The 15,105-nt window shown below is 41.2% G+C and overlaps 1 protein-coding gene across 3 annotated transcripts; it reads left to right on the top strand.

Moving 5' to 3' along the window:
• The first annotated feature begins 601 nt into the window (after nt 1–601).
• On the top strand, nt 602–2,767 carry kcna4 (potassium voltage-gated channel, shaker-related subfamily, member 4). Of its 3 annotated transcripts, XM_062416648.1 has the most exons (3): nt 602–758; nt 813–837; nt 874–2,767. In XM_062416648.1, exons 1-3 carry the CDS (start codon nt 602–604, stop codon nt 2,765–2,767), a joined length of 2,076 nt encoding a protein of 691 aa, XP_062272632.1. The 3 variants fall into 3 exon arrangements, with proteins under 3 accessions (XP_062272632.1, XP_062272633.1, XP_062272631.1); XM_062416649.1 differs by lacking the exon at nt 813–837 and having other exon boundaries at nt 602–771; nt 865–2,767; XM_062416647.1 differs by having other exon boundaries at nt 602–2,767.
• Nucleotides 2,768–15,105: the final 12,338 nt, after the last annotated feature.

Raw genomic sequence — 15,105 nt, 5'->3', positions numbered from 1 at the left:
GTCAGAGGAATAAAGTCATTCTGATTCACCGGAGCTCCATAATAAAACAGCAAGGACCCAATTTTTTTTTATTATTATTTTATTTTAATCTCATCACATAAAATGGCAACCAGGAGTGACCATGGAGGATCAGAAGACGCATTTGGGGCGCAAGCCCTAGTCATGAAGAAATTAACCACCTGATGGGCACCGGAGAAACCGAGCAGAGACTGTTTTGGTGTCGCTTGTTGACTTGGTGATTTATAATGCTGAACAAATAAACGGGCGCTGCAAGTTGGACACAGAGCGTCTGCGTAACAGGCTATGCCACCGGCCCTTACATTTTTTGGTTATGGTAATGATGTCATAAAATACTGGAGGCCTGTGTCTAAACGGGAAGATAGGCTGATCAGTATCTCCTATCATGTAAGTAACCACATGGACTGCACTCAACATGGACCTAATTGAGGTGTTTGTTATTTTGACTCATATTCACCACTGATTGGTCGAACCGGTTGATGCCTCATATTGTCGCTCTCAACTTTTATCCTCTGGCCTGAATCCACATCGCCCTGAGGCGGGTACTATAGCGCTCACGGACCGAACCACTCATTGACTTAAAATGGAGTTTGCCATGGTGGGTGCGGACGGCGGGTGCAATAGTCACCTGCCTTACGGATATGCCCAAGCTCGCGCACGGGAGAGGGAGCGCGACAGGGAGCGCCAGGCTGCCCAGTCTAAAGCGACGGCTGCTGCGGCCGTTGCCGAAGGTGGATCCGGTGCAGAGGGAGGAGGAGGAGGAGGAGGAGGAGGAGGTGGTGGTGGTGGTGGAGGAGGTGGTGGTGGCGGCGCTGGGGGGTCCACCTCCACCTCCACCTCCTCCTCCTCCTCGAGCGCTCATCTCCTTAACAACCGCCAGCATCAGTCTCGCGCCGCCTCCTCCTCCTCCTCCTCCTCCTCCTCCTCGAACGCCAACATCAGCAGCGGCGGTACCGCCTCGCGCCCCTCCTCCTCCTCCTCCTCCTCCTCCGCCTCCTCCTGCTCCTCGCAGCCGCCACAGCACCAGCAGGAGCCCGAGCAGCAGCAGAGGGTTCTCAGAGAAAGGAAAAAGCAGCGCGGGGTCGGACGGTGGAGACGCAGCCGGACCACTCTCGGAGGGGACCTGCGCCACTCGGAGCTGGCGCTGCTCGGATCCGAGGAGGACATCATGATAGAGGAGGAAGAGGCCGAGGGAGCTGAGGAGGAAGAGGAGGAGGGGGAGGTGGTGGTGGTGGGGGGGGACCGGGGAAGCAAAAGGTCGAGTTTTCTGTGTAACATGGATGATGAGGAGGAGACCGTCTCGATCACTGACAGGCGTCCTCAGTCCGGATACGAAAATGTTTACAACGAGTGTGGCTGCTGCGAGAGAGTTGTCATCAACGTGTCGGGTCTGAAGTTTGAAACTCAGCTCAAGACTCTCACTCAGTTCCCGGACACTCTCCTGGGAGACCCCGACAAGCGAATCAGGTACTTCGACCCGCTGAGGAACGAATACTTCTTCGATCGGAACCGACCAAGTTTTGACGCCATTCTTTACTATTACCAGTCAGGGGGGAGGTTGAAAAGACCAGCCAACGTCCCGTTTGACATCTTCTCCGAGGAGGTGAAGTTTTATGAACTTGGGGACGAGGCGATACTGAAGTTTCGTGAGGATGAGGGTTTTGTCAAAGAGGAGGAAAAACCTCTGCCTGAGGACGAGTTCAAGCGCCAAATTTGGCTGCTTTTTGAGTATCCGGAGAGCTCCAGCCCTGCCAGGGGGATAGCGGTCGTGTCAGTCTTGGTTATAGTTATTTCTATTGTCATTTTCTGCCTGGAGACGCTGCCGGAGTTTAGGGATGAAAAAGAATACCTACAGCCACGACACAATTCCACTCAACCTGACCACGGATTTACCCCTTTCAACGACCCGTTTTTCATCGTGGAGACAGTTTGCATCATCTGGTTCTCCTTTGAGATTATAGTCCGCTTCTTTGCGAGTCCGAGCAAACCGGCTTTCTTTAAAAACATTATGAACTCAATAGACATTGTATCCATTTTGCCTTATTTCATAACTCTCGGCACGGACCTGGCGCAGCACCAAGGCAACGGACAGCAGGCGATGAGCTTCGCTATCCTGAGAATAATCCGCCTGGTCAGGGTGTTTCGCATCTTCAAACTGTCCAGGCACTCCAAGGGGCTTCAGATCCTGGGTCATACCCTGCGCGCCAGCATGAGGGAGCTGGCCCTCCTCATTTTCTTCCTGGTCATAGGTGTCATCCTCTTCTCCAGCGCGGTGTACTTCGCCGAGGCGGACGAGCCCACCTCTCAGTTCACGAGCATCCCCGACGCTTTCTGGTGGGCGGTGGTGACCATGACCACGGTGGGCTATGGAGACATGAAGCCCATCACTGTCGGTGGGAAGATAGTGGGCTCCCTCTGCGCGATTGCGGGTGTGTTAACCATCGCGCTCCCGGTGCCGGTCATAGTGTCCAACTTCAACTACTTTTACCACAGGGAGACGGATAACGAAGACCAGACAGCGGTGGTGGAGAGCATGCCACCGGGCTGCCCGTATTTCCCAGACTTTCTAAGGAAATTCAAAGGCTCGCCCTCGGGCTCCTCACTGGGTGACAAAGCGGAGTATATGGAGATGGAGGAAGGGGTGACGGAGTCGCTTTGCGGGCTGGACAAGAGCCCCAGTAAAGGAAACGGCACAGACATAAGCAGAAAAAACAGTACTAACTCAAAATCCATTCAGACTGACGTGTGATTACAAGTAGTGTTTCGTTTTTCTTTCGTTTTTTTCTAAAGAAGAATACACCCTATAAAGATACTGTATGCCCAACAGCAGGTGGTCACCCTAACACAAGTTTTACGCACGTGTCAGAGCTCCCATAACACACGCACACGCACTCACAGGTCACCATTTGGCAGGTTAAATGTTTCATTCTCTCCTATGGCTGGTTACAATCTCAGAACAATAGTCTCTCTAACATCCTCTTCACACTGTTGAACCCTTAGGAACAATTATCACCAACATTGGCCTAGTGGGTTGAGTATTTAATTCATTTAACCTGTGTGGGCTTCCAAATCGGACACACAATCGAAATTCTAGATAAGACAGGCTATGCATTCGCACTTTATGAGTTTCATCTGTCAATAATAGAAAATGGTAGGGATGATCGTTTTGCTGTTATGCAATAAAGTTAACATTTGTTTGCACTAAAGTAGAATTTGCGCGGGTTTGTCAAATTTTTATTTTCGAGACAGAAACTGTAGGCCATGAAAATGGCAATAATTTAGTCATCCTCTGACCACTTAGCTGAAGAATGAGTAACTTTCCTTAGATACAACAAACTAACAATATTAATAAACCCTTTCATGCGCTGCCAGTAAAAAATTGGACTCCAAGAAAGGAAAAGTCGAAGACAGATAAACGTCTTCTTTTGTTGCTGTTCCAACTCTTAATATTAACAAAAAGCTTACTGATAGGACACAGCATTTAGCAGTAATTACATAAACCAGGGCTAGAATTACTTGTGTTGACCCACCAGGAGAGCTAAGCACAGGAATCATCAGAGTTAAACACGGCTGTAGAAATGACTTGACCCCGACAGGTTTTTTGTATGGACAGGCTTGGACCCTTAGTGACAACACTTTCCCCAGTTTATTTTAAGTCACCTCAAAAATGACAATATCCCTTTACACGGACGCGGATGGAAAGCTATAGCAAAAATGACTCTGTTGCCTAAACTCCTTTGGGGGAGTTTGTGAGCAACTTCCTCTCCTGTCCGCTGGACTTCGTGCACAAAATATTTTTTCTCAAGAGGACTATGATTATCTCCGAGCTCAGAGGTTCGCCGGGTTGTGGATGTCTTCCAAGGTATGTATCCCACTGTTTGCCTCTGACACTTGATTCTTATCCTCCTAGTTTTATGTGAATGAGCCAATAATGCTCCTGGAAATGTGGATCTTAAAAGATGATACATGCGTCACTCATGACGCACTGCCTTCAGATACACAGCTTATTTAATCGTTTCCCATCCTCACTTTTATTTTCAACACTTGGATGTCAACTCTGCCAAATAATTATTCATTACTACGCGTGCGTAATAGTGCGTAAAATACTCTTGATGGACGCTGGCTGAAAATGGCGGACATTCCTGTCAAAATATGGTAATTCAGTTCATGTTTGTTCTGCTCCACTTCTACACCACACTCAGGTCTAATATGCAGCAAAGTTACAAACTCATTTACAATGAAGTATTTATCTCATCTGAGGTGACATCAGGTCAGACTGCTGCTGGTTTATCGTTAAGGATGGCTCATTTATGGAGTGTGTGAAAGTTTACAGATGTAGTTGAAGCCTGACAACAGAGGCTATTTTCATATAACTCTGAAAATAATGTCACAGAGCAGCAAAGTTCCCCCCCGCCCTTCCATAGATTGTGTTAAATGCATAATAATGACAATATAGTTGACTTAACTTTGCTGTATTTTTTGGTTCGTCTGTGCTGTTCATTCACCTTGTTGACAGTATTCTCACCTTCCTCAACAGACATAATGTAGGAGTCAGAATATATTGTTTCACTTTATGCCTATCAGCCTAAAGCTTGACATTAATTATTGAAAATGTGAAAAGTTACACCATTTTGCTGCTGAAATCTAAATATGTTGTTCTGTAGATATTTAATGGCCAAGTAAATGTATTTAGTAGTTAGTCCCCCTCCACGCAAAAATGGGTTTTGCTTGTTGGTCCTTCAGTTGGATGTTTGAGCTTCACTGTATTGCAGTGTTTGACACTAGAAGGCTATTTTCAGTCACCTGCTGAGGGTGGGAAAGTTTCTGTGTGCCACAACTACTGTTTTGAAGCTAATCATTGTCCAATATGTAATTTACTCAAGTGTGATGTGGAAACTTGAAGCCTCCAGTGCACACTGAGAAAATAGGAGACATCTTGTATCCAGTAGTTAAGAGGAGTAAATGAGGTTTTAAGAATCTTTTTATGGTGATTTAACTTAACTGTGGAAAAACTGGATTTGATTCAAATTACTATTCAAATCAGGTCTTTTTTTTTTTTTTAAAGACACTTAAAATGTGTCTTTAGGAGACAGACACAGAATAAATAATACAAGACCAACAAGTATGAATATTGAGGTATGCTAGAATTTCTATATAATTCATGAAAACTCTTAATTTCTGGGGTCTGAGTCTTAGCAAAGTTAAATGTAATTGATAATACTTTACAGTGTTTTGAGTATTGACAAAATCCAGTCAAAGACACCACCTGCAAATATGACCTTAGGGCTTTATGACTGCATCACAACTCTATCTGAAGCACATGAATGTTGCCCCCTGTCACTCACTCTATCAGTGCGTTTCAGCATTCCTCAGCACATAATCTCTGCATCAGCATATCATAATTTATTGCACTGTGTGTTTATATCCTCAGTGGAACTATTCATACCAGATATTTTCAACACCTGCACCCACAACCAAATGCACGCACAGGCACCAGTCTGGCACTGTGCCAGTTCCTCTTGATACCTCACAATTAGCACTTACATAATGTGGCTTATGGCAATGAGACGCAATCTAAAACATTTTTTTTCAAGCAAAGTGTGCGTGGATCAGGCATATTCTAAGGCCTGTAGCTGCTGAGCTGACTGTGAAAACAAGCCATATAGTCCTGAGCCACAGAAAAGCGCTGACTGGTTTTGACTATTCAGAGTGTCCTATTGTCACGTGCACCGTGAGTCTTTGTAGTGCAGATTTAGACCATATGGCCGGGCCATGTGACAAAGTGAGTTATTTATGGTTATTTCTCAAAAGGTATTCCACGCCTGTCAAAGGACATAAAGGAGAGGTGGAAAGAAAATGAGTGTGCGGTACATAATGTCAGAACGTTACGTAATAATAGCGAGAGCAGAGTATAAGGGAGGCGAGTTGATCAACATACAGTTCATTTACAATTCTGCTAATGATTTAATAGTTTGAATCACTTCCAGTGAAGACAGCAAACATTAGGTTGTTCCAGTTCTTCCAATGTGAGGATTTTCTGTCCGTTCTGTGTTGTATGACTGTGAAATGAAGATCTTTGTGTTTTGGACTTGTTGATCATACTATCTTTAGGTTATGGGAGCTGCTGATGCTCATTTGTCAATATGTGTGACATTATAGGGACTAAATTGTTTGATTATTGAAAAATCATATTTGATAAAGACTGATATGAGTATTTAGTCGTACCTCTAAAAGATATTAGCAGAACTACAATCTTACTGTATACTCCTGAGGGTGAACTGTTCATTGATAAATGTTGTTTACAAAGCTCCATTCCAGCTCACAGTACAAACAACAGTGAATCACAGTGATTCAGGTTTTCTTGTGGTCAGAGTCACATCGGTACAGTATAGAACAAACTGTGAGCTTCCTGGTGGTTATTTGACCTGAAGCCATTATCCTTGACTTTTATTCTACTAGACTCAGCAAAAGCTACTACAACAATGGTTCTCCACATTTTTTTTCTCCTGTGACCCTTTAAAGCAAAGCATTGTCTCAATGAAAGCCCTTATCACAGCTTATCAGATGTGAGCAGTTCAATCAAATAGTGATGTTCCCTGTCCTAGTTCTAAAGAGGTAAAACCTTTCAGTATTTACTGATAAAAAAGCAAATATTTAAGAAAAAAATTGACAGACTGTGTGAAGCAGAAATGTTTCCCCCCCTTATTTACCACTAATTATCTTGTGATCCTTCAAACATATCCTGTGACCCTCTTATTAGTTTGTACTGTGTATGTGTTAGTGAAGGTGTGTTTGACAGTATTTTTTTAAACTGTAGTTTTCAATATTTTTGAAACCAAAGCAGCCACATGTCTTCAGTTCGCGTCAAAATACAGCAAAGTCACACAAACTTATTTTTCATTTCCCCTCCATTATTTTGAGATTCATTGTTTTCTGCCTAAACATTATGAAAAATCTGCACTTACTAATTGTCACTATGATGCCGGTCAGTGTATTCTGTCTCATATCATGTCTTATTCTGATTGGTTTGTCTGTAGTCGTGGGTCGGAGCAGCTGTCACTGTCAGTTTTTCTTTAGCTAAAGCTCCTAATCGGTTGTTGGTGGACATGTCTCACAGTGCGATCTAGGACATCGTTTTTGACTGCCCAAAGATTTTACCACATTTCTCTCAGGATTGTTGACTTTTGTCTCCGACTGCCCAAAATCACACAGTGTAAAGACACTTTTAGTCACTGAATAATGCTCACTTTAATAGAAATACAGTTTTTGTCCTTTTAACAGAGAACACCATGTCAGCATTCACTAAAGACCATACATTTGCAACAGGCTGAACTACTAAAAAGCACGAGAGTTAAACTGTGTCCCAAATCCTTTCAAACTGCATCAATCAAAAAATAGCTGCACTACTCACATTTTGCATTGTGCATCATCTTATCATATTGGCACCAGCATTACGTATCGATTAGGCTCATCAAACCTCACAGCACCACACTCCGTAGTTTATGGGAGAGCAGACTATTCCGAGACCGAAACAACCTGCTCTGCATAACAGAAGCCAAATTGTGCTGACGAGCGTAGGTCAAAGTCACGGCTGACCCTGCTGACAAATGGCCCATTTAGCTGCTCAGAAAATGACTCCAACCTGCCGCCAAGACATGCATCCATCTTCCACATCTGCTTACTTGCTCAGGGTCACAAGGGGGCTGGAGCGTATCCCAGCATACTCAGGGTGAGAGGTAACACAGACAGGCACACCTTCACACTCATAATCAACCCTCAGGGGGAACTGAGAGCTTCCAGTTCATAAGTGTCACTTTATTAGGTACACCTTGCTAAAAATAATTAAATCTAATAAGGTCGACTTGTGATAAATCCCACCTTTTTAGAGTTATGAGAGGAGGTGATATCAATTTATGGTTATATTGGAAGGTGTTATTTGTTGTGCTGTTGAATTATATTGTGTTAAACTTAGAGGTAATTAACTGGAGTGGACAAAATATTAGAAACACCAATCAGTGTGTAGTTTTAAAGGTAGACAAGTGAATTCAAACTATTCTTATTTATATAACCAAACTCACGCATTTGCCTGAAAGGACTTTAAAATCCGTACATGTGACACTTTTGATCCACAGATGATAGGATTTTTGTAGAGCTTTTGTCTTGGATATTATTGCACTAGCCTTGGTGCACCTAATAAACTAGCAACTGAACAAGTCCTGAGATAAATCCTTCCTTTTCATTGGCGATGCTCCTGCCTAAAATTTACTCACTTTTTCACTGAACTATTATTCTTTGGACTACAGGATACTTGAAGAAGTTTAAGTAATGCTGCAGGTGTCAGGGACAGTAGAAAGCCAAAGGCGCACATGCATCGCTGTCCAATATAGATCAGCAATACAGTAAAGTCATGAAAAGTATTCTTTATGCAGAGGTGAGCATTGCCAGTGCAATTCAGTGACAGGTTGTTACTGTAATAAGACTCATTTTTTAATACTTGACTTCTCAACGTATAGTTTCCATTTTTAAAGCCACTGCATACAGACAGAAGTGATTCTAGTGAATATGGCTGATTAGATCTCTGCACAGGTTGAATTTTGGTGTAGCTATGCTGAGAATCACTTGAAGTCACCAAACTTCATACAGGCGGTATGCAATGACATAACTAGTTGTATTTCTGTTTAACTTTGTGTGTATCATTAAAAATCAGAAACCTGTATTAATAATTTTCTTGCCACATTGCAGCCAACTGTGTATCAGTGTGAAAGCATAGGCAGGAATGTGTTTTCCATCAGTTGCATATTTATTATTATCAAAATCTCCACAGGATACCTTTAAAGGGGACATATCATGCTTTTTGTGATTTTCTGTTATTTTTATACTGTCATGATATCAGATTGTCATTGTTAAACATTGTTAAAGGTTGAAAACTTGAGGTGAACATATGTAAAAAATACTCCCTTAAAACCAAAAGTCAGGGCTTCAGTCTGCTCTCAACCCTTCGTTTGCGATGTTACCCCTACTTCCCCCTCATGAAGACGTCAGATTGTTCATACACACCCACAAATGGCTATCCATTGGTAACTGTTGTTGCTAAGGTTGTTGTTAAGTTGTTTCATGGGTTGGTGTCATTATCCACTCACATATTTTGAATTGGATTCAGGCTCGAACATGTAAGGATCTATTTGAGATGTAATTATCAGTAGAGAACAGGAAAAAGAGGTGAAATCCTACAGTTTTTTGTTTAAATTGCCTCTGGAGTCACTGTAAGTCTGTCAAGGGGCAGCATCCAAGAGCTAACCAATCAGAACAGAGTGAGCTCATTAGCAGGCGGGCCTTAAAAAGACAGGAGTTAGCTCCTGTCTTTTTAAGGCCTTTTAAATGGCCGTTTTAAGACAGAGGCTGAACTGAGTAGCTACATAAAGGGTCAGTAAAATATAAATAAGAAGTTTTTAAACTGTAAATCATGTTAATATATTCTAGTAGAGCCCTAGAATAAAAGTATACACCAGTAAATGTGCATGATATGTCCTCTTTAATGTGACACCACTTCTCTGATCACCACTGAGTGGCCATATAAACTTAATGTGAATTTGAATCCTTTTTTTTTGTTACAGGCAATTGAGCAACACCTTTTTACTATTTTTGTAGTGTTTTCCATATTTTATCTGTGTGAATGCACAGTAGCAGGTGCTGAATGTTGTGTGATTGCCACTAAAGGAAGAGTGTTCAGTGTTCAGTGATATCATGTGCATACCTTTAATGATTAATAGAATAGTCAAGGTATAAAATGTCTCATAAATACACCAGGCTGTGAAGGAGCTGTAATGTTTAAAGCTCCTTCACAGGAAGTGATTGCCAATGTAAATAATCGTTCACAGTATTAGTAACACGTGTGCTTTTCCTACTATGGCAATTTGGAAAGGCTTATTTGACCGGGGGACGTTTTTCTTGTTTTCATTCTTTCACTGATCCATCAGACCATATTTTCCATAGATGTAATAATTTTGCGGAAAAGCTATTAAGCAAACAAAATGACATAGGCTGGAACAACATAATAATGCTTGCATGTTTGTGAAAAGAATTTTAAACGTGTTGTTTTTTACAATTATTCATATATGAGCCTTCATGCATCACTGATAAAAATCTTCTCTTCTTGGAAGTAACCAAAGCAACAAGAAAAGAAAACAACAAAAAGCAGAGAGGATTTGTATGAGACTGGAATGTCTCTCCATTCATCTGTCTTGCCAATTCATTAATCAGGCCTGATAAAGGGCTGTCAGCTAGCTGCTTTGCCAACAAACACACAGACAGTCCCAGCTGTTGTCATCATGCGAGTACTTACGATAATTGCTGTCCCGTTTGAAAATGAGGGTACTCGAGATACCTTCTTGTAAAATCATTAACAAATGGTTCAAAATGTACAAGGATTGATTCATCGGTTTTAATTAAAGGGAAGGTCTGATTCTGCTGCTGTCCGAACCATTTAGTCGTAGAACGCTGGGAGAAAGAGTGAGCCAAAAGCAGAGAGCAGCCTTTTAACATTTAAGCCGTTTTTAAGAGGGCCGGGCTGTGGAGCCAATTTAATATAGCGGCCAAACTATGAAATTACAACGTCTGGGTCCATCACGTTACACTGCATCCTGACATACAGCGACGCGAGCGAGAAAAAGTGATTAAAATGCATGAGTTTTCAATCAGCCTTTCCTGACATACCGCGAGCGACATCGCCCTGTCCAGGGATGACGCCCACCCCTCAAAAAATCGCTCGCTCTGTCTCTATTTGGACGAAATTTCGCAGCCGTGTCCCGCCCCTAAACACTTCTTATTGGTTCAAATGTACACGCTGCTTCCTGTTGACAAGCTAGCTATCAGAGAGAGAAGTTTGTTTACGCCCCTCAATCATTTGATTGGTTTGGAATATACTCGCGATAAAATCGTCACGCTGCATATCAGGACAGTTTCGCGCAAGATTTCGTAGCCGGTTCGCTCGCTCGCTCGCTGTATGATCAGGATGCGGTGTTAGGCCGACCGGCGCAAAATGCATTTCTGGGCACACGATCATTGGGAAAGGACCGCCTGTAAAACAGTGAAAACATTTCTCGTTTTACAATCAGAATTTGATCCATTCGGTCTGATAACATTTGGAAAGTTTGGAAAGAGCCACATGATTAAATTATTTGATCCCGATTTAAATGATCAGGTAGCTAAACGGAAGTTAATCAGCTCAGCCAGTGGGAGAAAAAAGCCTTTTCACAACTAGTACATTTACTATACGATACAGTATATCCCTATTGTGTGAGAGCCGGTCAATGCTAGTATATCAGAGTTTAGGATAACATGTAATAGTAGTTCTGTCCTGGTCTTAATTGGAACCCCATCAAAATGTATTACCTGAGAAAGTATGTGACGTTACGTTGGCCAAACACATGATTTGGTCCTCTTCATATTTAAAGTCTTTTCTCTTGTAATATTACAAGTGAAACGTACTGTTTGAAAATGTAAACTGTACCATAAATCTTCTTCTTAAAGACTCAGGAGGCAAGTATTTATGGGGTTATGTTAGCACAAGATATGTCTGATCTTATATTTAGTAGCTCTACTGTAATACAAGAACAATGCATCTTCTTTACTTACATGTCTTCTATATAGATCTTTGACTGGTGGGTGCTAAGTGTTTATTAGCACACTATCATGTATGTAGCCATCAGGTGGATATTTACTAGATTGTTGTTTTGAAATGAGTCAGCTAGAAACATTAAAAGTCAGCCGGAGACTGTGTGTTTTAAACCAACTCACGCAGCAAAAGTTAAGTCTTGTCCTTTTAGCTGGCAAAATCCACAGTAACAAACGATAAATGAGAAGTCTCCTTTCATGAAGTTTGATCTGCTACTGTTATCGCTGTAAACTGCACACTGTGAAGGCATTTAACACTCAACTGGACAAGTTGCCTTTTTCATTGACCAATTAACTGTTTCAAGATAACATCTTAATTGCCCGGGGCCATCATGCACTTAGCAAACATTGTTTGTCACCTCCCATTTTCCAGGTAAACACAGTGTTCACAGCCACGTCTGAGGAGAGCAGTTATTAAAGCACACTTGGGATTACAGCGTCAGTGTAAGTTTAAACCAGCTCGAGGTTTCCATGTAGCGGTTGCATAATGTCCCTCTATTGAAGGATAGCAACCTGATATTCTTTGCACGCTCCACTGTATCCCCGCTTTCCAATTGGCTGCATTAATCTGACAGTATCCCAGGCTTTATTGTGTTACTTCATTCTAGACGTGTAGATTGTCTTGCTAATTACACATATGCCTCTGTGTCGGGTTTTTCCGCCCACAGAGGAATCTGCGGCTTTATTAATGCTTATACGATGTATTGGATTGCAGTTATTAAAACGGTAGTTGTTGCATGTGTTTAAAAGAGAAAATATGTTTTGGTTGTATAGATGCCAAGATGATGGTAAATATAAATTAAAATATAGATGACAAAATCAATATTTACAATACTGTTCAGTCAGTTTACCTGCAGTGCATGCAGAGCTGTGTTTGGTCAAAGCGTTGATTAACTTTGCTGCCCCACTCACACAATCTGGGCCAACAGAGGATTACAGATTCGTTATGGCATTGGGAAAGGTAAGCATTTCAAAGATTTGTCATATCAAGTTGAAGCTTTTTTTCCCCCTCATTTTCCAGAGTGCTACCTAAAACCCTGCAGCGCTGTAGCTTTTTATGAACAAGCTTGAGATTTGATTAAACGGAGCAGCTGCTCAACGATAAAAAAGTTTTCTCTGTCGCTCTCCGTGAAGATGAGCTGGTGAGCGGTCCCGTAAACTTTCAAGGGGCCGCAGATCAGCTGTGAGGATCAAGGAAAACACATCAGCGTGTGTCTGTGAAATCTTTGGAGGGTGAACTTGATAGGAGTGAGTGCACTCTAGGGGCCAACGTTTCTAAAATGTAAACATTTAGCTCTCTAAAGATGTTAATTATTAATGATTTTTAAAAGTCAGAAACAGTCCTGATGTTTTATATTCATCATTGAGACCCTCCCAAGATAAATATCTCAGAATGTCAGTTACATATAATGTTTGACTGTAGTGATTATAACCTGCAGCAGTTGCGTCATTCAAACAACCGCGAGTCGGACAACATTTTGTAAAACTAACTATGATTGTCACCTAACTTTAAACCCATGATTACTATTGTAACCATGACGATGATGTCGCCTAACTTTAAGTAGTAACTTTAGCTTACAACACATGTTTCTTTAACTTTAACAAAGTGATCATTTGAACCCAAACCAGGATCTTTCCCTGAACCTAACTAAGTGGATTTTGTGCCTAAACCCAACCAGACCTTAATCACAGAGTTGTAACATCTTAATACATCATTGTTTTTTTCAACAGTGGGTCATAACAGTTTGGAAAGTACAGTCTAATGATGTTGTCCTGCTGATTGGTGCTGATTGAGTCGTCAGGTTAGAAAACGTTTCCTCAGTATGTGTCATGTAATTTGTAGGAGATGTCATTGTCGGGTATTGAGACGCTTCTCTGTGTTGGTTTCCTCTCTCTGTTTGTTCTGAACAGGACACGCGATTAATAAATAATGAATGTAAGGATATCAGACATACATGTTTAAGTTTTTTTTAAATAATTTAACTCACAGTCTCAACCAGAAAAAACAAGAAAATGATAAAGCTGTCAAATGTAACACTGCATCTCTCCTGGCTGTGATAATGATCACAGCAGGCGACACAGTGCAGAAAAAAGCAGATAATGTTTGTGGACTTTATTATGATAATATTCTTTAAATATGAGTTAAAACTTAATTAAATTGTCTCTTGACTTTAAGTTGTTGCTGGTTTTTTTCTTCATATTTATGAAATGTTACTTACAAATGACTGGAGAACATTTAAATATGATGCAGAAATAAGAAACTTTGTGTTAGTATAGAAAAAAAGATGAAAACACAAACAAACAGAAACAAAAAAATAATTTTAGGTTTTTTTTTAAAGCATTTTAAACATCTCAAACTCGTGAGGCTCAACAGAGTAATCAGCTGGTCACATCAGTGCTGAAATTAGTTTTGTAGTATAAAATGACCACACATGGCAGTTTATGTATCATGACCTACTGTACTAAGTTTAGATATTTCTAATTGTATATAAAAACAAACGGGCAAAAAAAACCCCAAAAAACTAAATGGAAAACACTTATTTCAATTAGCCCCTTTCTTCGTTATTATTTTCACTTGGTCCAGCGTTGAATCAGAAGTACAATTAAATGCAAATTGTGTGGTGTTAAAACAGTTTGACTCACATTACCTCAGGCTGCTTATGATTAGATTCAACAGACAAAGTCTCCGTTTCCTGCACACCAAGGACTCGTGTAGGACAAACCAAACCCGACGACACGGGGATGGCGGGGTCAGGCGGTGCGTCACATTAACATGCTGTCATTGTCTGCATTACATTGCATTAGTATAGATATGATGAGACATTTGTGCAGTTATGTGCAGTTACTAATTTTTTGGCAAGGCGTATTGTGAATTTCAGCCCCCTCCCCTTCTATCATTTCAAATGAGAAGAGATGCTAAGACAGCAGCCTACAGTGTTATGTACAAACTAAATCTGTGGGCGTATTACAAGTGTAAGCTGTTTTTCCAATAATAAAAAAAAACAAAAAAACTCCTCTCTCTCTCTCTCAGCACACATTGCTGAATAATGTAACCCAAATAACAGAAGTAGGCTTTAGAAAGGTTCTGACTAATGATGAGTCAAATTACATTATTCATGTAGGCTTGCTATATTAGGCTACAGCGTATATCTCATGCAGCCGTTACTATAGTCTTCATAACAGTCGACGATACATTTTGTATTTGATCAGACTTTGTGTGCACATCAGACTGGAAAGTTTCAAATACACAAAACACTTTAAGTTTTAAGGGAGAAATCGGTTTTAAAAGATGATATTTTTACCCTTTCAGCAGCTGCATGGAGTTGTGTTTGGATACTTCTCCCATTGGATTTTACAGTTCTGTGTTTGTTTGATGCATATAGTATTAGGATGTTGTTTGATGATTGATTGATA

Source organism: Scomber scombrus, chromosome 1, assembly GCF_963691925.1.
Source record: "Scomber scombrus chromosome 1, fScoSco1.1, whole genome shotgun sequence".
Taxonomy (NCBI): Eukaryota; Metazoa; Chordata; class Actinopteri; order Scombriformes; family Scombridae; genus Scomber; species Scomber scombrus.
Note: the sequence above shows the minus strand (reverse complement) of the source record. Positions and strands in the feature narration are given on the sequence as shown.

Coding starts and splice junctions, on each gene's coding strand:
- kcna4 (XM_062416647.1), top strand. CDS start 602: ATGGAGTTTGCCATGGTGGGTGCGGACGGCGGGTGCAATAGTCACCTG.